The 22,795-nt window shown below is 43.8% G+C and overlaps 1 protein-coding gene across 1 annotated transcript in view; it reads right to left on the minus strand.

Moving 5' to 3' along the window:
• The window catches only part of COPG1 (COPI coat complex subunit gamma 1), a 1,279,491-nt gene that overhangs the window by 1,031,435 nt on the left and 225,261 nt on the right, over positions 1-22,795 (minus strand). Inside the window, exon 4 of the mRNA XM_044078421.1 lies at positions 7,687-7,758. Coding sequence (XP_043934356.1) covers positions 7,687-7,758 — 72 coding nt within the window. The remainder of the gene's footprint in view (positions 1-7,686; positions 7,759-22,795) is intronic.

Here is a 22,795-nt window from a genome sequence, read left to right on the forward strand (position 1 = left end):
AGAATGAAAATCCTTATGAGGTATTTGCTTCCCACAAGAAATACAATTATTAACTTTTTCTGACATCGGCCTGGAGCAAGAAAAAAGTTTCCCCAATGGGGTACTTAGCTTTAATGAAGACTTCGGATCTGAAATTCGATTTTGAAAATCTCAGGAGTCGGCCAACCGGCACTTGTGAACTGCTTTTGCTTCGGGCACCGCGCGGCAAGAAAGTCTGAGGAAAATGGTGTCGGCTGCATCTTTTATACTCCTGGCGCACTGACGTCAGGGAAGAGGCGACAGCAACCGACGCCAGACCATGACTTTGGAATTCAGGCAGACTGCGGGTAGCCTGCCAGCAGGATAACTCAACTGTAATGACTGCAACAGTGAAACATGATGAACATCAGCTAGCCAGCTTCCAAAGCTTAAGGGCACCATACACCAACCCAAACCTTTACCAGCTCCAGCAATGCTGAAGAAAAATGTTTGGTCACCAAATCTTTCAGCATTTCATGCCAAATGAGAGAAGGAGGCTAACGCCCTTAAACAGGTAAAGCTGGTAGAACAAAACAAAAGTACTTACTGTAGCAACAAAAACATACAAATATAAGAGGGGTGGAGGGAGGAAGTGGGCACTGCAGCAGTGACCTTTCAAACATATGCTATATTAAGTTTACTTACATAACTGTTAATATGTTCATTATTTGATCACATTACTGCAGTAGACAGCTATATTGCCTAGAGTACCACAGCTTATAATGACTAAGAGGAGGAAGGATGAGGGTTCAGGAACCCCTGAAGAATGGTCCTTGCAAAGCCAGCTCTAGACATGTAGAATCTATACTAGTGCTTTGTAAAGGTAGGTGCAGAGGGTCATGTTGCTTCTTCTAGAACACTTCTAGAATCCACCCCTTTCCAAAAATCCAGATGAAACCATGGCCCTGGTAGATAGTGAGCCCTCACCCTGCCTGGATTGCCTTACTGGGATGGGTGTGACAAAAGATAACATGTGACAACCATTTGGAATTAGTTTGCTTTGACACAGGTTGTCCATTTTTCTTACCTTCATAAGAAATGAACAACTGATCAGAGCTTCTGAACATTTTAGTTATGTCAAGATAATTTCAAGAATGGACATCCAGAGAATGGAGAATCCTCTCTCCCTTGTTCTTAGGTTCTGGAAAGAAGACAAGGAGATGGATAGCTTGGCTTAACTTGGATACCACTTTAGACATAAAAAAGGGTTAGCTCTTAAGGAAACCCTATCTTTGTGAAAATGAGATTAAGGCTGATCCAGCATAACAAACTTTGCAACTCAATCTCCTTGCAGAGGTCAAAGCAATCAGCACATCTGTTTTCCATGTTAAGAATCTCAAATAAGCCTAATGAGCTGGTTCAAATGAAATAAGAGTAAATTTTTTCAAAAAAAAAAAAAAAAGTTGAGATCCAAGGAGGAGCCATCTGTTTTCTAGGAGGTCCAGTACATATTACCCCTTTCAAAAACATTTTAATATGGGTTTGCAATGAAAGGGGAGGATTCATGGGCAGCCATGCCAAAATGGCCTACAAGTTTACCTTTTTAGAAAGGAATAAGAAACACCACAGGATAACTCACAAATACTGTACAACCAGAGAAATACTAGCCTTAAAAGGGTCCTGGTTCCTTTCTTTGCACCAACTAGAAATGTTTTTCCCATTTGCCAATACAGGTTTTTCTAGCAGCATTTTTGGCATCTTTAATACCTGCTGCATGCCCTCAAAAAACAGGTGCCTAAAAAGTATTCATTCAGGCAGTTAGCTGAAGGAGTTTCAAGTTGGAGTGTACTGAACACTCCCTGTCCTGTGTATGTCCAGTCTATGAGAAAGCTTGTGGTAACTGCTCTTATCCATTTCCACCAGGAAAAACCACTGCTGCATGGGCAAGAGGTGAATTACCACAATGATTTTTGGAGAGACCTTCTGAATCTCCAAAATAACCTTGGATATCTGTGAAAAGGGTAGAAAAGAACAAATTAATATTCTGTCCAAGGAAATGAGAATGCACCTGTTTTCCAGGCCTTCCTGTATGGAGTCCTGGAGCAAACTTATGGAAGCCGATTACTGGGAATGGAGGCAAACAGATCTATCACAGGTGCTCCACAATATGGATCAATTCCTGGGAGGCTCCCTAACTCTGTTTCCATTCAAGAGCATCTATCCTGGTCCTGCTTAGCTTGTCAGCTACAAACATTTGCTCTGGTGGGATGAAAGATGTCTGTACTGAGAGATTGTGCTGAAAAGCTATACACCAGGCTACCAGTGCTAGTCTGCATACAGGACAAAGAGCTTGTTTCCCCCTGTTTATATACCACAGTACTGGGGTGTTGCCTGTAACTACCTGTAATGATCCTAGGGACCACATATGATTGACAGAACTGAGAGCACTTACTATTAAGGCCAACATCTCTTTCACGTGTGTGTGTTTTGGTCTGTCCTTTTTGTTCCAAAGACCTGCACATTTACTCCCACAGAAACGTGCCATAGACACTGCTCCCCAAGCAAAGTCTGAGGTGTCTAAAGTTAAAGACAGTGATGGAGCTGGAAGGGAAACAGAAGGCATGCAGTGAAATAAAACTGGCTTATCACCAACTGAGTTCCCCTTTTAAAAATCCCCAAAACAGGAATCTGAAATAACAGGGGATGTTGGCACCATACTGACTTTAGATACCACTGAATTTCTCTCGTGGAATCAGGGAATCATAAGAATCATGGATGACATGAAACCTAAAATGATGATAAATGTCCTTGCTGAGGCTTTGGTCTGACTGGAAACACTCAAACATATCAAGATATACAGTTACGCTTTCCTGTGGAAGAAAAGTTCTGGAATTGAAGAATCTAAGGAAACATTCCAGGAAAACAATCCTTTGGGAAGACTTTTGGATGCTCTCCTGAAACCATAATCTGAGAAGGGGAGCTCTTACCCAAATGAGAGATTTCTGACTATTTGAAAGAGACTCTGCAAAGATCAGCAAGCCATCTAAATATGAAACATGCGAATACCTTGCAGTCTGTCGTAGGCCATCAATGAAGCTATACCCTTTGTGAATACCCCTGGAGCAGTGGATAACCTGGACAGTAATGCAAAGAACTGAAAGTGTGATCCAGACTCAGGAAACTTTAAGAAATGTTTGAAATCTGGTGGTATATGAATGTGTTAATAAGCATCCTTTAAATCTAGGGTCACTAAAAAAGTAGTAACAGGTCATGAAGGGATAATATTTTGAATTTTGGAACCTTCATAAATTGTTCTACAAAAGAAAGCTCAAGCTGTTTTCTTTGATACCAGAAACATTTTAATTTCCCTTTCCAACACCTCCTGAATTAGCAGATGCTGAATTACAGAAAGGAAAACATTTGATCTAGCGGATGAGGAAGAATTCCCTGAAAAGGAAGAAGAGATGCCCACTGTCAGCTGTATCCCTGATGAATCACTCTCAGAACCCATTTGTCTGATACTATCTGTTGCCAGAGAGACAAATGGAAAATTAGATTTGGTGGAAGAATAAAAGACTTGCCAGGATGGGGGGAGGGGGGTATTCAGACTTGTTGGGCTGTCCTTGTTTTTTTAGGGGGGGGTTCCTTTTCTTTGTTGTTGCCCCCGTGCCATTGCTTTTTAAAAGTCTGCTTGCTAGTAATTTGCCATGTCTGCTTATTTTGCTTTTTATAAAACAGTGCAAACTGTAAAATCCTACATAAATTTGCAGGAGGAAGGCCAGCTTCCCTCTCTTACAACTATTTTTACAGACCTCTGCAGCAGATGGTCCAAACACAGACCCTCTAAGGAGGAGGATTTAAAATTTTGTTTTTAACATCTTTAAGAAGGTTTTATGTATGTAATTAAGCAATAATATTCCTAGTAGTTTCTGCTTGCTTCTTTTGAGAATAACTGTAAGCTTGACAAAAATAACTGTTAGCATTTACCAAATATTTAGCAGTATCAGGACTTACCAAGAAAATCACTACTGACTCAGATGTGGGGTTAGAAAATAAACTCTTGTAAGACTGAGGAACTTTATATATTCTATCTACTTTCTTAGGGGCAAACAGCTGACTGTCAGGCAAGTTTATAGGCTGTAATAAACACATCTTCCAATGCTGGAATAACACAAGGAAATTAGATTCAGGAACTTCATGTTGTACTAAATCATATTTCTTTAAAGATGGTGGAACATCATGATGTTCCTACTGAATCCCTGAATGTTTTTTTAGAAAAAGAAAATCCTTAAGAATCAGAAGCCTAAGGAAAGAAAACAAACTGTCCCCTCACCATATCTTTCTGGTGAATAGCCCGAAAACACAGACAATGAAGATTTTTTTCTCATACCAGTAATACCAGAACTGGATGGGCAAACAGCCTGAAATAAACCCTGAGCTAAGCTAAAAAAAATCACTCCTGCCCACAGTAATTGAGACAGGAGAAGATAAATATCTAACTTTCTACTTTTTTTAAAGGAATTTCTACAGAAGCAGACCTATTTTTGACAGGCAAATCCAACCCAGAGATAGGCATCCTAGTCTACCTAAGTACAGAGGTATTCCCTCCTCCTTTCTCTGAAGCCAACAAGAATGGTCATCCGATCCTGTCCACCAAGGGCACTCCACAGCCGGAGGAAGTGTCCAACCCTTGGACCATGGTGATTCTATGGACTACACCAGAGGAAGCCCTAGAAAAAAAATGAATGAGCTGAGGAATAAGAAATTGCCACAACAGAGTCACTTACCTGTGGAGGAGGCAAATTTATACCCCCTGAAAAGGCAAGGTGCCTTGGAAATGTTCTTCTTTTTGTGGCTGGAAGAATAAAGAACCAAGGAACTTATAAGTTGTTCCATGGTGAAGCAGAAAACAATGCTTGAATCCCAGGGAAGATTGCCAGCTGGAGTCAGTGAAACAGGAAAGCATTAAAAAGGAATATTTTTCTATGAAACATGCTGAAAAAGCACCTTAAACACTTACTAGTTATTTATTCCGTTAGTCTCTGCTGTTGGAGATCCATGTAATTTGGTCATGTGTAGTGTAGTATATTACTTCACAATTAATGTAAATATCAGTTTTTCACTGTTTCTTCTTGCTTTGCAGGAAGATGCTGACAGTGCCATAGTATGAACTGTTGGTGTATGGGGATATACATGCTTATGTAGGCAGGATGTTATTTAACAGCACATACAAGTACAAGAGTGTGGAAGTCCCCATATCTGGGATCTTTCAAATTTTTTTGTCAAATTCTGATTTGTGGAGAAGTTGAACCTAACCAATCCAGCAAGAAGGGTACTCTTGTGGGTCAACTGATTTTGCAGAAACGTATGTTCTGTTTTTTTGGGTACCCCTTACTCACATTTTTGAAAAAAAAAATTGTGTGTATATGGGAGCTTGGGAGTTGACAGTACCCCTGCCAATAGAATTAAGCTGCATGCCGAGCTACCTGTCTCTGTGTCTGCCTAAATAAAAGCACTGGACCAAGAGAAAAAAAAATCAATCTCTTCTCCTTCTTCCTAGCCTTCAGTCTACCCATCAAAAAAGACTGCCAGTGAGAAAGACAAATAAAAAAATGCTCACCAAGATGGTTATTAAGCAAGAGAGGACTCTTTCTCCTATAATCACATTATTTATCACTGCTAATACTAGATAATCACTTGACTGGAGTCCAGTGTGCTCCCTTACTACCAAATCCATAATGAACCCATAACTCAAGCTTCCACCACACAAGCATCTGATTTAGTTTTAGCCCATGAAGTGCAAGTTCTTGTGTAGGACAAGCAGCATACAGCTTAAATGTGGCAGGGAGATTGCCTCAGCAGGAGAGTCCTTTATCAAACTATCTGTGGCTTTATGACTCAAAAGACCACTTTTTGGGATCAAGCTGCTCAACCGCAGGTGTCATGTGATCAACCAGAGGAAGGGGCTGTGCAAGAACCACAGGATGGGCTGCTCCAGGTACTGGAGCTGAGTTGGGCCTTGTTCAGTCCTGTGCTCCTCTAAGATGGACTGGTGTGAGCTTAAGTCTTCTCCAGCTGAGGCAAAGTTCTACACCTGAACTGATTGTCAGGACAGGCTGTGCACCAGACTTTATCGATATGAAAAGTCAGGCTCCAATTTATTATGACTGCTTATCCCTGTGGCAATGCTCTGATTCAAAGGAAAGGCAGTCAAACTTTAACAGAAGTAATAGAATTGCATTTTCTGCAAGATGTTCAACTGCAAAGGCAAACAAACTATTGGGCATTGAGATAGTTAGGGCAGATACTTGTATTTAAAATATTTGTACATATTCATCAATTTGTATTTGTTGCAACTGCAGTCAATAAATCGAGTCAGTTTTATATGCAAGCCTGTTAGAAAAGCAGAAAGTGTAAACAAAATTAAGGCTATAGTGCCACTGCTCAAGATAATACCCTCCCTGTTTGCCTCCAGTGGAATGCGACCATTTTCAGAAATGGTATCAGGAGTTGGCTACTCTGACTTAAGCCTGGGGCTGTGTAGGGTTTCATAATACTTCATCATGGCTTGTTTCACTACAATATTATGAACTACAATGAAGCTAATGACAACACAACTACACAGCAGTATGGTGTATTTATGCCTAAAAAACACTTTTGCAGGTTCGGCTGCATCCTCCTAAATTGCACATACCTAACTCATAGCTGCACAACATTAAATTAAAGAGAAAACGTATTTGCCAAAATAACTTATTTTTGTCTCTGCTGACTCTCCTGATCTCAGAATCAGTATAAACAGCACAAAAATTCACAAAGTACAGGGAACTAAAGAAATCACACCACCATCCATCTGTTTGCACACACATTTATTAACTGATCAAGTCTCAACAAAATGAGATGCAATAAAGCTTACTGTTCTCACCATGTGGAACACTACCCCAAGGGTTCCCTAGTGAGGAAATTTCAAAGGACACCATCTTTTTGGTCACAAAGAAGACCACAAGCTTCCTCAGATGGCACCTTTGAGGAGTAGGTCTCAACTGCTGATCCACATTATAACCATCAACAAAACATTAAGGCAACATTTGAGTGGGTAAAGGCTGGTAATTTAATGGTCTCAGACAAAGTGTGCGGATGTTAAGCTATGCAGACACAAGGCGTTCACCACCACTAGCACGGATCATGATGTAACCTGTGCAAATACCAAAAAAGAAGTGGTGGGTATGAGGAATGCAAAGACTTCCACAGCTAACACTTAGATCACAGTGCGCATCAATATGGAAGAATAAATATCCCAAATGCAGAGTTTCCCTTTTCTGCCAAATTCTGATTAGTAGAGAAGATGAATGCAACAAGGGAACCATTAAAATGTGCTACTAATACCTAATACTCCAAAACAGAAGCAGGTGTGCGCAATTTAAAATGGACAACAAAGCAAGCACTAGCTGATGTACAAATTGCATACCAATACTTTAGAGATGATCTTAAAATTAGGAAAAGCTTTGAAACAAAGAACCAATAAGGCCGTGCATCAGGAAAAAATCTAATAAAACTGCCAAGTAACACCTCTGAAAGGTGAGGCTTAAAATGAATATAAAGAAGTAAAATCATTTAGGTCTGAAAATGAAAACAGCACTCACTACTCAAGAACAATGAAGTCTGATAAGGAGTCGAGTAACACAGTGCAGTAATTATAACTTACTACTGCTGTTCCAGCGCATTACTTACATCATTTGACTGAAACAATTTTGTCATTGCAAAGAAGGCTTCTGTAGCTTCTGTGGTACCCAGGTGTTCTCCCTACGATTAAAGAGAAGAACATTAGCAGCTGATAAAGAAAAAGAAAGATGGTTAGACAACACTGACTAATGACTGTGACCACAACCACAAAGTGTAGCTTAAACAATACACATCTAAAATACCTTGTTACTTGATGCAGGATGTGCAACACTCCAAATACATACATACAAGCGTATATAAAAAGGGACAGGTTATTTGTTTGCTTTCTTGATAACAGAGTAGACTCGCCATACACATGGACAAATCTAGGAAGACTGTCTTGTTAATTGAATTGTTCAAAGTCACATAAGCATGCAAGCATATATGGAGATAATCAAATATGGCACTAAAAGATGAAATTAATCAGTAGAATAAGAGTTTAATCCTTCATGCTCGAGTGTTTGGAATGGAGAACAAACCTCAAAAACTAAGGGGATGATTCTAAACAAAACATTAAACTTTGATTATAGCTGTTCAAACATTCTTAGATTAAATTTTACATGTTATCAGAGGCCAGTCATATGTAATTATGTAAAAGGACAAAGGAGTGTACAAATTACTGGTGGATGACTTGTGCATTACACTTCTTGACTCAAGACAGCATTTGCAGTGTATATTTTTTTAATCCACATTCACCATCGTCACTGCAATTCTAAAACCAATTTTTAAACCAGTTTTATTGATTTTCTTTATATACCCAACTCGTCCTGTGTATATGTATATGTGTGTGTGTGGGGGGGGGGGGCTTATTACTAAATCTATACTATAACCATGCAACACTTTCTAACAGAGTTAAAGAATTTTACAACCCTCACATATCTTTTTTTCTAGATATGCACTGAAAGAGATTTATATATATATATATAAAAATGTTATATGCATCATGAAATGGATGCAATATGATGATACAATACTGGTTGTCACAAGCAGGCACTTACACTGCTTAGTTTGAGAAAATGTTGACTATATAAATGGATGCAATATGATGATTCTGCACTCACTGATGACGCTCTTTGGAGTGAAACCGGTTTTGGGATGTGTACATTCAATAAATCAGTTTTCAGCTGCTTTGCTCGTGTCTTTGTGTTTGTGCTTTTTTTATTTTTTTGAGTGTATATATATATATATATATATATATATATATATATATATATACATACATATATATATATATTTTACCCAGTTCATAGGTTATTACGATACAACTGGCTCAGCTACAAAGCTTGTTTAAAGCTCTTCAAACAGCACATTCTAGTCACAAAACACCTACTTTTTTGCATTTCTGAAGTTTAGAGCAACACAAAAGAATCTTTTCAAAAGGAGAAATCACAACTGTTACAGACAAACCCAATGTACAGTGTTTACTGCAGTATTTTGTTCCATTATTTTCTGATTTAACTGTCAGTGATGAATGCTGCTAGTAATTGCTTACATTCTACAAGAAAATGTAAACAGTCTACCTTTTCTTTCCAAGTTTCTTCAAATTCTACTGCAAAAATGGGTTGTGTCACACTAATTTGCTCGGCTACTCAAGAACATGTCTTTGAATGAAAACTCTTCAGAATACTTAAAAGATCTTGAATCTAAACAAAGCAGATACAGATATACCACTGATAATCAGAATAAGCCTGGCTTCCCAGCCATGTGGCCCATTGGGGAGAGCCTAGACTATGACCCACATGACCAGAGTTCAAATTGTAGTCCGGATGCTGGAATGTCAGGTGCCCGATGTCGACCCAGCAATCTTTGGGAAGGAAACTGGTTTGACATGTAGCACTACTGACCCCAACAAGAATGTCAAGGGATTATGGGATGTAGGTACTGGGTTTGTGCAAGTTCAATGCTGCATTTAAGCCAGGACACCTTCACATCTGGCCGCACATATAGGTTCATAGGGAGGTACTAGGATATCGGCCCAAGGGCATTTGTAAGCCTAGCCAGCAAGGTTCCATGGCTTACGCCACCCAAGAAAGTTATTTTCCTGTGCCACTGTCGAGCAGAGAGACAGAAGTGATCCCCGGGGTGTATTTCCTATTTCCCATCCACTCATCAAGATTTTTCTTGAAGAGTGCTAATGAAGAACTTTGCTCGACATAGATGGGTAGCTTGTTCCAGAGTATAGGAAGTCTCTAGGACAGGAAACTATCCCTCCAGCGTGTCCTGCTTATTGTGGTGACAAGGTTTAGGTCCCTAGAGCATGTAGCTTGGAGGGATTGGGACTTCTTTAGGTGTAGCATGTCCAATAGCTCTGGGTTTGACATAGCTTTATATGTTAGGCAGAGATCACCTCACAGTAGGCGATATGCTACGGAGTAAAGCTGGAGTTTTTTGAGGCGGTCAGTGTAGGGCATTTGTTTGAGGCCAGTAATCCTCTTTGTGAGGTACTTCTGTGGGCTTTCCAGCTGCCGCAGACCTCTTACAGCAGAACTAAACATGCAAGTCACAGGCTGTTGCAGGGTGGGGTTAGGTACTTAAGAGAGGGGGGCCCATATGAAAACAGGACAGCCTCCTCCCTAACACTGAACTATCTCTTCTTGGCTGGATGAATGAAATAGTAATGATATCATCAACAGCATGGAATGCATGGGCTATAGGGTCCTTACCTTGGTTGGGATCTTGCTCTAACAGGAAGGATGAATGGGAAAACTGGATGCAAGAAATGGTGCCAGCTGGTGATGGTGTAGTGGGATTTAATATAACACTCCTGCTTTGCACAAAGCGCATACAGATAACAGTGAGAATAAGAAGTTATGTACTTACCATAACGTTCCATGTTAGTTGTCTTCTTCTCGCCTTCTTTCTTGCTGGATGGGTTCGGAGCCGAACCTCGGCTCCGACTCGGCCAAATACTAAAGTTCGAGAGCTATTTTTACCGGCTCGAGGCTATCCTATGTCCCATAATGCTAGGCGAAATATACCCAGATCTCGTTTGATAGCTAACACTATGGACAAACATGTCCCACCACTAGAAAAAGATAAAACTAAGAGCTATGTAAAACTATAAACCCTACAGCCTGTTTGTCACCAGGGCTACCAAAGGGGAAGAAGAGCTCTAGCTGAAGGGATAATCCTGGTGACAAGGAAAATCTCACCCAATACTCTAGGTCTTTTCCAGGCTAGGGGGATGGAGGGTGGGGCCTTGAAAGAAGAGAAGAAGACAACTAACATGGAACGTTATGGTAAGTACATAACTCCTTAATGTTAAGTTGTCAATCTCGCCTTCATTCTTGCTGGATGGGACAGCGCCCCTAGCACCTTAGTCCCGGGTGGCTCAATGGAACAGACTCTTGAGTACAGTGGAACCAAAATCAGCCCTATTTCTGGAGGCAATATCCAGTTTGTAATGAGAGATGAAGGTATGAGGAGAGGCCCATGTGGCCACTGCACAAATAGAATCCATAGGTAATCTCGCTTGAAAAGCAACTGAGGAAGCTAATGCTGTAATTGAGTGAGCTCTAGGCTTGGTAGGGAGTTCCTTATGCCTCAATTGATAGGTTAAAGAGATGAGAGAGGTCAACCATCTTGACAAGGTCACTTTAGAAACTGGAAGGCCCTGCTTCACTTCGGCATAAGATAAGAAGAGTTGCTCTGATTTTCTCGTTGGCTTGGTTCTATCCAGATAGAAATGTAGTTGCCTATGGACATCCAAACAATGTAATCTTCTCTCAGCTCTATCAGTGTAATTTGGAAAGAAAACTGGGAGATCAATGGTCTGATTCAGATTTTTTTCTGAGAGTACTTTAGGTAAGAAGGATGGATTTGTCCTAAGAGCCACTCTATCTTTGTGAAAAACAAGATAAAGAGCACAGAAAGTGCTTGTAGTTCCGAAACCCTTCTGGCTGAGGTAATAGCTACCAAGAAAAGTGTTTTCCACGAAAACAGTTTTAACGAGCAGGAGGCAGCAGGCTCAAAAGCAGGTAGAATTAAAGACGACACTACCAAATTTAGATCCCACGGTGGAGGAGGGTTTTTGACTGGGGGCCTAAGTAATAGGGTACCCTTCAGAAAGGCTTTGCAGAGCTTGTGGGACATAATACTAGACTCTGACAAGCCAACATGGAAATTTGCAATAGCCGCCAACTGGACTTTGATAGTCACTGAAGAAGAACCTTTTTGAAAAAGTTCCGCTAGAAAATCTAGAACTGTTTGGACAGGGGTAGTAAAGGGATCAACTTGGTTCTTTTCTGCCTAAATACAGAAACGTTTCCATTTACTAGCGTACGTCCTTCTGGTGTTAGACTTGTGAGAGGCAAGGATAATCTGATGTACTGACGGAGAAATTAAGGGAAGTCTGGCTAGGGTTGGAAGTGGAGCAACCAAGTTGTGAGGTTGAGAGATGACAGGGATTGGTGCAGCCTGCCCGACTGATGTGTCAGAAGGTCTGGCACAGGGTCCAGATGCCAGGGCTGCTCCAGTAGATGACGTTGTAGGAATGGAAACCAGACTTGTCGGGGCCAGTAAGGGGCAATGAGGATCATCCTGGATCTCAAGGCAGTTGCTTTCTGGACTAACAGAGTGATTAAGGGAAAGGGGGGGAGCATAAAGGAGACCCCTGGGCCAATCGTGGACTAGAGCGTCCCTGGGAGAGAGGCCCGGAAGAGGGAAGAGGGTGAAGAAGTCTTGACACTTGCTGTTTTGAGGGGTTGCGAAAAGGTCGCAGCAAGGCTGACCCCACTTTCTGAAGATTTGGTCCACTACTAGTTGGTTGAGAGACCACTCGTAGGGCATGAAAATGTCCCTACTCAGCCTGTCTGCTATGACACTGGACTTCCCGGGAATGTGTTTTGCTACCAGAAACCTCTGAGAAGAGATCGTCCATTGCCAGAGTCTGAGCGCTTCCCGACAAAGAGGGTAGGACCTGGTTCCGCCCTGTTTGTTGATGTACCATGGAGAGCCTGCAACGCCAACAGCACCGCTCTCATCTCCAGGACATTGATGTGCAAGTGGCACTCGAAGGGTTGCCATGTGCCCTGGACTGTCCTGCCCTGAAAATGCCCCCCCACACACCCGATCAGGGAGGCATCCGTTGTCACGGTGGCAACCGGAGGGGGGAGAACAACCGGTCTGCCTTGAAGCACCTGGGGTGAGTCCATCCACCAAGATAGGTGTCGTTTGCAAGACTGAGTGATGAGAATCTTGTGTGACATGGGAAGCTGCTGAAAGGACCATTGGGAAAAAAGCATCCACTGTAGTATCCGCATATGAAAACAAGCTAGGGGGAGCAAGGTGATTGTTGCAGCCATCAGACCAAGCGTTTTCAGAACAAACCTGGCTTGGACCCTGTCCTCTTGTAGCAGGACTTGAACATGACTGCGAATGTCATATACTCTTTGCGTAGGAAGTTTTGCTGACAACTCTACCATGTTTAACACGGCGCCTATGAAGGTAATATGCTGACAAGGCGACAAGGCAGATTTTTCAAAATTTAGAGAGATGCCTAGCGCTTTGCAGGTTTGTACAGCGTAATCCCTGGCTTGAAGAAGCTGATGCCTGGTGGTGGCAGTAAGGAGCCAGTCATCCAAATATGGAAACCCCTGGAATCCTCAACGTCTCAAGTGAGCCGCAACCATTGCCATGCATTAGGTAAACACCCTGGGGGCTGTGGTGAGGCCAAAGGGCAGGGCTCTGAATTGGTAGTGACTGGCTCCCAGCCGGAAGCGGAGAAACCTCCTGTAGCGCCTGTTCATTTTGATATGGTAGTATGCATCCTGAAGGTCTATAGAGCACATCAAATTGTCCTGACCCAGAAAGGGAAGAATGGACTGCAGCGTGACCATCCGGAATTTTGTTCTTTGAACTGATTTGTTCAGTCTGCTGAGATCCAAAATAGGTCTCCTGTCCCCTGCCTTTTTTGGTACCAAAAATAATTTGGAGTAGATTCCGGATCCTTGTTGGTCTGCCGGGACTGGTTGGATGGCTCTTTTTAAAAGCAGCTTTGAAATTTCTAGTGCTGCTTGGTCTCTCAGACTGGGTGGAACATCTGGAAGAGGCCCTTTTGGTTGATGTGGGGTGTGGATAAATGGGATTTTGTAGCCCTCGGATATGATCAACCGTACCCATCTGTCCTGCGTAAGAGAGAACCAGGCTTCTGGGTACAGCGAAAGTCTTCCCCCGACTGCCTCCGAAGGTGGACAGTCGGGCAGCTCCTCAGGGGTGCTGAAAGGGTTTGTCAGAGAAAGATTCTCTGCTACCCTGATTCTGCGGACCCCCCCCCCCTGCCTTTAGGGCGGCGTCCGTTACTGTTCCCTCCTCTGCCTCTAGAGGAAAGCTCACCACGTGTGTCCGGCAGAACTCCCCGAGGTTTGCGGAGCCACATTTTCCCGCCCTTTTGACCCTTAGGATACGGTCTAGAAGGGGTGGAAAAACGGACTCCCATGGCAGAGAGAGTCTTGCCTTCTTGTTCACACCTGGTTAAGGTATCCTTCACTTGAGGTCCAAAAAGAGCAGAACCATCAAAGGGGGTGTTAGTGAATGACGCCTTGAAGGGGTCAGCAAAATAGCAGAGCCGCATCCAGGCATGTCTCCTTAGAGCAACACCCATACCTGCGACTCTACTCGCTCCATCGGCTGCATAAGAGATGAGCCGCATGGAAGAGTTGACGATAGAGTTCAGGGTCCCTAGCTGGGAGTTGATCTTTTCCTGAGATCCCACAGCTGTTGGGTCCTGCAATGTTTCACCTAGTTCCTTGAGAAGGTCCCTCTGAAGCCGGGTGAAATGGCATAAATAATTCAGCGACTGCATAGCAAAGGTCGCTGAGAAAAACATTCACTTGCCGTACCTATCCATCGTCCTAGATTCCTTATTAGGAGGATGGACAGGTACTGAAGGGTCAGCCAACTCCTTCTTAGTGGCTGCCGCCACCACCATGGCATCCACGGGGGCTCCCTTGGAAAGAAACTGCTTATCTGTGGGAGCAGTAATAAATTTTGTGGGCCTCCGGGGAGTTGGTTCCATAGTATCCGGAGCTGTCCACGCCTTCCGGGATACTACTTCCATAAGTGGGTCAAAAGGTGGGGACACCCAGGAGGTTGAAGGACGAGAACCGAAGGCATCCAGGTACACCGACTCGTCCTCGGATGGGTTAAGGGCAGACCAGTTCCCCCTCTGTTTGAGGATCTCTAAGATGTCAGAGAAGGAGACACCCTCAGAGGGGGACCTTGGGGACCCTTCCGAATCATCCAGGTCGGTGTCAGATGTCACTGACTCAGGAGAGTCAACATGTTTCCTCTTACATGTCCTCTTCCGAGGGGGCTCCCCCGCAGGGTCAGGGGAGGCCTCGGAAGAGGAAGAAATGCCCAATGGGGCAGCCTGGAGCTTCAGTTCTCCTCGCTTGGTGTCAGGAGGGTAGGCAGGGGCCGAAGCAGGCACCGTGGAGGGAGGGGATGAGGAGGCCAACCGTGGAGCCGGTATAGGAGCCAGCACGCTCCTCATCACCTCAAAGGTGCCCCTGTCAAGCAGGGAAGAAGGACCCAACTCGAACTCCCCCCGGCACCGAGAGGGATGGCTCCGAGGCCGATGGGGCCGAACTCACCTGCGCCGAGGCTCCAAGAGGGAGAGCGGGGTCGGTCAAGGGTCCGATGCCACTCGCCCCCTCAGAGCAGACGAGGGAGTCTTGGTGCCCGGATCCCTCCAAGGATGGAGCCAAGGATGGGATCGGAGCAGACGAGGGAACCGACAACAGGGGGACCGGTTCCGACACCCCCACAGTACTAACCTCGATGACCTCCGGCTCCGAACTCAGCAGGGTAGTCGGAGGAGGAACTTGAGCGGGTGTAGGGGTAGCCCCTGTCTGTTGAGATGGGCTATGTAGCAACTGGGCCAGTGCCTGCGACTTTAAAAGCCAGCTGACTACCCTCTCGAGGTCATGGTCCGAAAGCCTGGAAGACCTAGAGGAATGAGATCTATGGCTCCGCTCCGACAAGAGTGGAGACTTCGGAGCCGATCTAACCAACTTGAGAGATGGAGACCTAGAGCGCTTTCAGGTCGGGGACAGCTCCGACACTAAAGTTGGAGTTGACTGAGGTCTAGATGCCTCGGTTCCAGCCGGAACCGATGAGGCAGCAAGAGCACCGTTCGGCGCCGGCTCCGAACATGGAGCCGACGATTTGGCGGGCTTTGAAGGTTTCCCAGCCATGGTCTTAGCCGGGGAATCTTCAGGCTTTAACAAGCCTCTAAGTATGAGTTGTTTCTGCGCTCCTGCAGGACTCTAGGGCTAAAAGCATGGCAGATGGAACAAGAGTCCTGCAGGTGCAGAGGGCCCAAACAATACACACAAGAAGTGTGACCGTCTGTCAGAGACATCTTCTGACAGCACGAGTCACACTTCTTGAAACCCGATACCTTAGTATCCTTAGACATACTGTAAAAACAAGCACACAATACACTAAATTATAATAACAATTACTATAAAAGAGGGAACTACACTAAGTAGAGGGACAGAATTCCACACACACACACACAGAACAACCAGAGGAAAACTGTACTACAAGGGGAGGGTCAGAGGCCCAACCACCTTAAGGGTGGAGAAAAAGGGAGATTAGCAACTAAAAGAAGGGGGAAAGACTAGTCGCTAACTACACTAATACTAAAGAGACAAAAAAAAAACACTGACTAAAAACTACCTCAAAAGTTATTACTAAAATATACGACCTGGAGCCGGTGAAAACGCAACCTCGTAGCTAAGCGGCAAACGAGATCTGGGTATATTTTGCCTAGCATTATGGGACATAGGATAGCCTCGAGCCAGTAAAAATAGCTCTCGAGCTTTAGTATTCGGCCGAGTCGGAGCCGAGGTTCAGCTCCAAACCCATCCAGCAAGAATGAAGGCGAGATTGACAACTTAACATACATTATTCTCCTACAGAAAAATTCTGATTCATGCAGTCACTACAAATCTGAACAGAGGCAGCAAGACTAATGGGTTTATCCTATTTATTATGACAATACTGTTAGCAGTGCATGGTGGAGCAAGTAAAACATTTAAAGATGTACTGTGCTCATTCACTAACTCTGCATTTTTTAATTTAAAAAACAAAGTAATCTTACCTGCTTTATGGGTCCCTGTGCAGCAGTTTTTAAATAAACTGCTCAAAAATTCAGCATCTAATACTGTCCAGCATCAATTCTTAAAAACAGTTTCTGCAAAAACTAAAGGCAATACTCTGAAGACACTCACAGCAGGTAAGGGTTACATTTTTTTTAATGAAATGAAGTTAGTCCACTGCCACATAACAATTAACAAATTACTCAAGAACACATTCTAAACCAGAGGTTAGACAATACTTGCGGTTCTCTTACAAACTGTACAAATACTATGAAAAAACTGCTTTTGAATGCAATGAGTAAGTACTAAAGAAAAGCAAATGTGCTTTCCACTCAGGTTAAGTCCTACTTACCTGCAGTAGTCGATGCTTAAAGAATACACTGCCTTACTGGCATTCTGGTAATAGTGCCCTGCCACCCTCCTCCTGCAGTCTACTAAAGCTCAGAGTCCCACCCACTGCCTCTGTAGGTGTGATGAACCAATAATCTGGCAGCAGAATGACTGCCTTACACACAGACAGGACCCTTTCAGTTTTCAAAGATCCAGAAGGAAAAGACAGAAACAGGCTTTGCAAACACCTACTGTTCCAGTACCAAAAACCCAATGCACACACAGACAATAAAGGCTGCTGAGCAGCACTCAGTGGCCACCAAAACACCAAACTATGTACATTCATTAAAGGGGGATGGTGGGTGAGTACGGTCAGTGAGGCAGTGTTGCTCTATGAACATCTACTGTTAGAGGTAAGTAGAACTTACAAAACTGTACTATGTTCAGTACACTGCCTTACTGGCATTTGGGTAGATTCCCAAAGCTTACCCTAACCGGGAAGAGGAAGGATAAGTGTATAGGCGCCCCTGAAAAATGGTCCTAATGAAGCCTGTTCTGGATCTAGAAAAGGCATTCAAATTGTAGTGCTTCATAAAGATATGGACCTCTGTTGCTGCCTCTACAATACTTCTAAAGTCCACTCTTTTCCAAATTACTACTGAAGAAGAAAAGGCCCTGGTGGAAAGCACCTTTACCTTGCCTGGATTTGCCTTGTCATGGTGGGTGTAACAAACAATAATACCAAAGAACAACCAATGTGCAATGGTTTATAGAGACAGGCTGACCCGTCCTTGCCAATTTGTAGGCTTCATGAAGGGTTTTGTTTTGTCAAGGTAGTACCCAAGTGGTCAGTGCACATCCACAGTATGAAATTCCTCTCTCCCTTATTCATAGGTTTTGGGAAGAACAGAGGGAGGTTGACAGACTAACTGAGACCACTTTCGGCATGAAAGAGGGGTTAGTGCATAAAACAACCCTATCTACATGGAAAATAAGGTACAGTTGTCCCACCATAACAGCCTGCAGCTTAAGAGACTTGCCTTGAATACGTCAGAGCAATAAGCAATTTTCCACATTAAGACTTTCAGATCATCTTGAAAGGCATGTTTGAAAGGTGGCAAGTTAAATTTTTCCAGATCATCATTAAGATCCCACGAAGGAGGAAACTGTTTGCAAGTCAGGTCTCATATGCAATACTCCTTTCATGAACTGTTTACTAAAGATAAGAAGGGAGGAGATCCAACAGCAGACAAGCATCCTTGGGCCTCCAACTGGCCTGCAGTTCCACCCCTACTGACACAGCTCTCCAAGTAAAGCTGGACAATTCTTTCTGGACAGTCCGCACTGGAAAGGTGGGAAGAAGTGAAGTCCAGGATTAATACTCATCTGCGCTCTCCAACACCATAACTATGACACGAAGTCCAAGACCAGCAAATAGGCTTCCAGGGAATGTAAACGCTGAGCCCAACAATTTCCTGTATACCACTGAATTTTCTTCATGTGAAGACAAGCCACTGGTATCATGAGAATTATGGATGCATCAGTATTATAATGTTTAGGAATTTTCTTGCCAAGGCAGTGTTCCTCCTGGAAAATTCCTGAAACATGTTCTGGTAAGACAGGACATTGTCTACTAAAATGGCTGAGTGGTCTAAAGTGCCAGACTAGACACCAGGACTGGTGTCCTTCCAAACTTCATGGGAATTCTGGTCTCTGTATGGAGGCGTGGGTTCAAATCCCACTTCTGATAGGTGGCTTTTCCATCTCTTTCAACTTTCTGGTTTAAAAGCCCACGTTTGCTTTTGTTCCCTGCCTTTCCTGTAACTAGTCTAGTCCAGATACAGATCTGTTGTATCCAGTACTGTTTATAAGCTTCTGAGCCCCCCAAGCCTTTCTGTGTTGGAGGGAAGCCTTCTAGCTTATCAGTGGGAGTGGTAAGCAAGAGGTAGCCTATCTACCACATGAGGAGTGGTTTCTGGCCCAGAAATTGTAGCTTATTGACAGTTTGTGCAGTTTTTTCCATCTCTTTCAACTTTCTGGTTTAAAAGTCCACATATGTGCTTGTTTCCCACTTTTCTGTAACTAATCTAGTACAGATACAGATTTGCTGTATCCAGGACCGTTTGTAAGCTTCTGAGCGGTGCCAAAGTCTGCTCTTCAATTTTTCCCTTAGATCTGCTAGTTCCCTCCTCTCCTGCACTTTTACTAGCTTATTAGTTTTGCACTTTACCAGACTTCTTGTAGCAATTATTGTAGCACACAAAAGTGCTACCAGCACTAAACATTCTACAAGGACACAGCTCAAGTAATTATTAATGCCCACCCTTCAAGGCATGTCTAAAGGTCAGCTCCCTGTACTTTCTCCTATTAACCTGGTGAACTTGGGCATCCTGAGGCAATGTAGCAACTGCCTCATGTACACTGACAACCCTCTCCTCTTACCTCCCAACATTCAGACTTGTGACAGATGCACTTATATATCCAAATTGAAAGCCACACACTCTCCAGCCAAGAGGAGAAGATCAACACTTCCACCACACCACATGGAACACACAGCCCTCCTGAACACACACCATCACTGTCTTCACATAAAAACACAAACCAAACACCCACCTTCAAAGAGGCTCTCAAAAAAATCTACCCAAACAGCAGAGACCTCCAAGGCAGAAACACACCCGACCACCACAGCACAACACTAATCACGAGACACAATTCTCCTAAGCAGCGTGTCACTCAACCAAAGCCCCTAAGGCAAAACAGCATGCCCAACACACTAGTCATAGGTGACTCGACAGTGAGGCACACTGATGTCCCACTCACTAAGTTGAATAAGGAGAAAGTAACAGTCAGCTGCTTGTCAGGCGCTAGGATCTGCCACATAACTCACACACACAGGTCCCTCAACAACAGGTACAAATATGACTATGTCATTGTACATGTGGGTGTGAATGACCTGAGAAGTGCTGCGGTAGCGTTGTCGCCTCACAGTAAGACGTCCTGTTCGATTCTCAGCTAAAACGTCTTCTGTGTGGAGACATGCGTGAATGGGCGTACCTTCGTTGAAGGTTGTGCGTCAGGGCTGGCAACTCGGCACGTAAAAATCTACTGCCAATCATTAGCAGACCTAACCGGGAAAAGCCGAAAGACACAAGTAAAGACAACCACAAGGCCTTCTATAGTTATGTAAAGAATCTCCATGGCAATACCCAGATTTGCTCTGAGCTACTGCACAATGGTACCTCCTATACCAAGCCAACAGATATTGCCAATATACTGGCCGACAGATTCAGTGCCATCTTTACCCCCCCCCCCCAAGGACCAATCAAAATACCAGTACATTGCCAGGCACCCAGTATTACTGCTGCACAGGTAAAAACAGCACTGTCCAAGGCCAAGAATACAACTTCTATGGGACCTGACGATATCCCTGGCCGTGTTCTACATTAACTACAGAGTGAATTGGCACCTCACCTGTGTGCCCTGTTCAATCACAGCCTCACCTCAGGCTTTGTCCCTTCCAAATTACTGCTACAGTCATCCCTCTCGACAAAGAAGGAGCGAATACAGACCCCAGGAATTATCGCCCAATTAGCCTGATGAGTCTGACATGCAAAGCTATGGAAGCATCATCATGGACCTAATAAACAAGGAGATAGGGAATCTCCAAACTCTGGACTCTGGATCCTACACAGTTTGGTTTTGTGAAGGGTAGATCATGCCTGCTCAACTTGGTCGACTTCCCTGAGTCAGTCAACAGAGCTGTGGATGAAGGCAAAGTGGTTCATACAGCCTACCTTGATCTGGCCAAAGCCTTTGATACCATTCCTCACTCAGGATTCATAGAAAAACTCACTAAGCTAGGCATCAAACCCTATATCACTAGGTGGGTTGAAAACTGGATCACAGATAGATCCCACAGTGTGAAAGTAGCTGACTCAAAGTCAAACTGCCGACCAGTCATGAGTGGAGTTCCACAGGGTTCGGTGCTGGGTCCTCTGCTGTTTGGTATCTACTTCTCTGAAGTCCAGCCAGACAAAATTCACAGACGATTGCAAGTTGGGAGCTATTATTAACTCCCCAAGTGATGTTGACATCCTACAGAAAGGCCTTAATGACACAGACGACTGGTGTCAGAATTATGGCCTTAAGCACAATGCCAAAAAATGTGTAGTCACCCTCCTGGGAAAAACTCAGTTCCCTTGAATTATCACATTGATGGTAGTCCACTGAACACAGAAGGATTTGGGAACACAGATTGACAACCACTTCTCTTTTGAGCACCACGTTGCCACTGTGGTCAGAAAGTATATGTGGCACATCTCATTACTCAGGGTTTTGCATCCAGGAAGAAAGAGGTCATTTTCTCCCTCTACTCTTCCCTCGTTAGGCCAATCATAAAGTACAATGTCCCATTTTGCATGTACCTCACTAGACACCTGCAACAACTGGAGAGGCCACAAAAGTACCTCACAAAGAGGATCCTAGGCCTTAAACATTTGTCCTATACGGACAGACTCAAAAAACTATTCTCGGTCTCATATCGCCTACTTAGAGGTGATCTCTGCTTGACTTACAAAGCCACGTCTGACCCAGCTCTGTTAGAAATGCTACATCTAAAGAAATCCCAACCCCTCTGCACTACACTCTCCACAGACCTCAACCTCATTACCACAATCAACAGAACATGCTGGAGGGACAGATTCATAACCCGGAGACTGCCCATGTTATGGAACAGACTTCCCATACATGTCAAGCAGAGCACCTCACTGCCCTCTTCAACAGAAATCTTGATGAGTGGATGGGAACTAGAAAATTCACCCCGGGAATCACTCCAGTGGCTCTACTCGACAGAGGCACTAGGAACCAAGGTCGAGTGGCACAATGCCAGGGTAATCCTATGGACTAGGCTTGTAAAGGCTCCAGGGCCATTATCCTAGTACACACCTATGAACCTATAAAAGAAAGGCCATTCTTTAGTCAGTGTCAATTAAGCACCCCAGGAAGACGTGTCTATGCAATGGTGTCAGGCACAACTTTAGAAAGTTCAACTTGAATCCTTGCTAGCAGAGTAAGGTTGAGAACTTCTCTAGTGATTCCAAATACCTGGACATAGATTCTATCAGATCAGCAAGTTGTCCAAGCAAGGAAAAATGTGAATAATGAGAGTCTGACAGCACCACAACAAGACATTTTGTAAACACTCTAGGTCCAATGTACAGTCTAAAAAGAATAATGCTGAGAACTAATAGTATGAATCTGACACAAATAATGTCAGAAATCTCATGAAGTGATGAGCAATGTGGATAGGATGATATGCAGCCTTCAAATATGCAGTGGTCTGGCAGAAGAGGAAAGCAATGGCAATGCAAGCATCTTGAACTTTAGGACCTTTATTAAAATATTAAGAAAGAATAGGTCCAACATCAGTCTCCACGACCACTCTTTTTTGGGGAGCTGGAAAATTCTTCAGTAGAAACCTTTCATTGTCTGAAGGAGAGATCAGCTCTATGACCCACCCCTTGAATCCAGCATGGACTGGAGGAGTCTATAGGACTTCCACAAAAACACAAGTACTCGAATACCTATCCATCAACCCCAATGCAGCTAATGGTCCTTTCATCAAACCTACACATCAGCAAAACTTTTCCCAGGGCAAAGACTTAGCTGTTCAACATGCCGAGCAA

Source organism: Protopterus annectens, chromosome 7.part0 (assembly GCF_019279795.1).
Source record: "Protopterus annectens isolate FY-2018-M chromosome 7.part0, PAN1.0, whole genome shotgun sequence".
Taxonomy (NCBI): Eukaryota; Metazoa; Chordata; order Ceratodontiformes; family Protopteridae; genus Protopterus; species Protopterus annectens.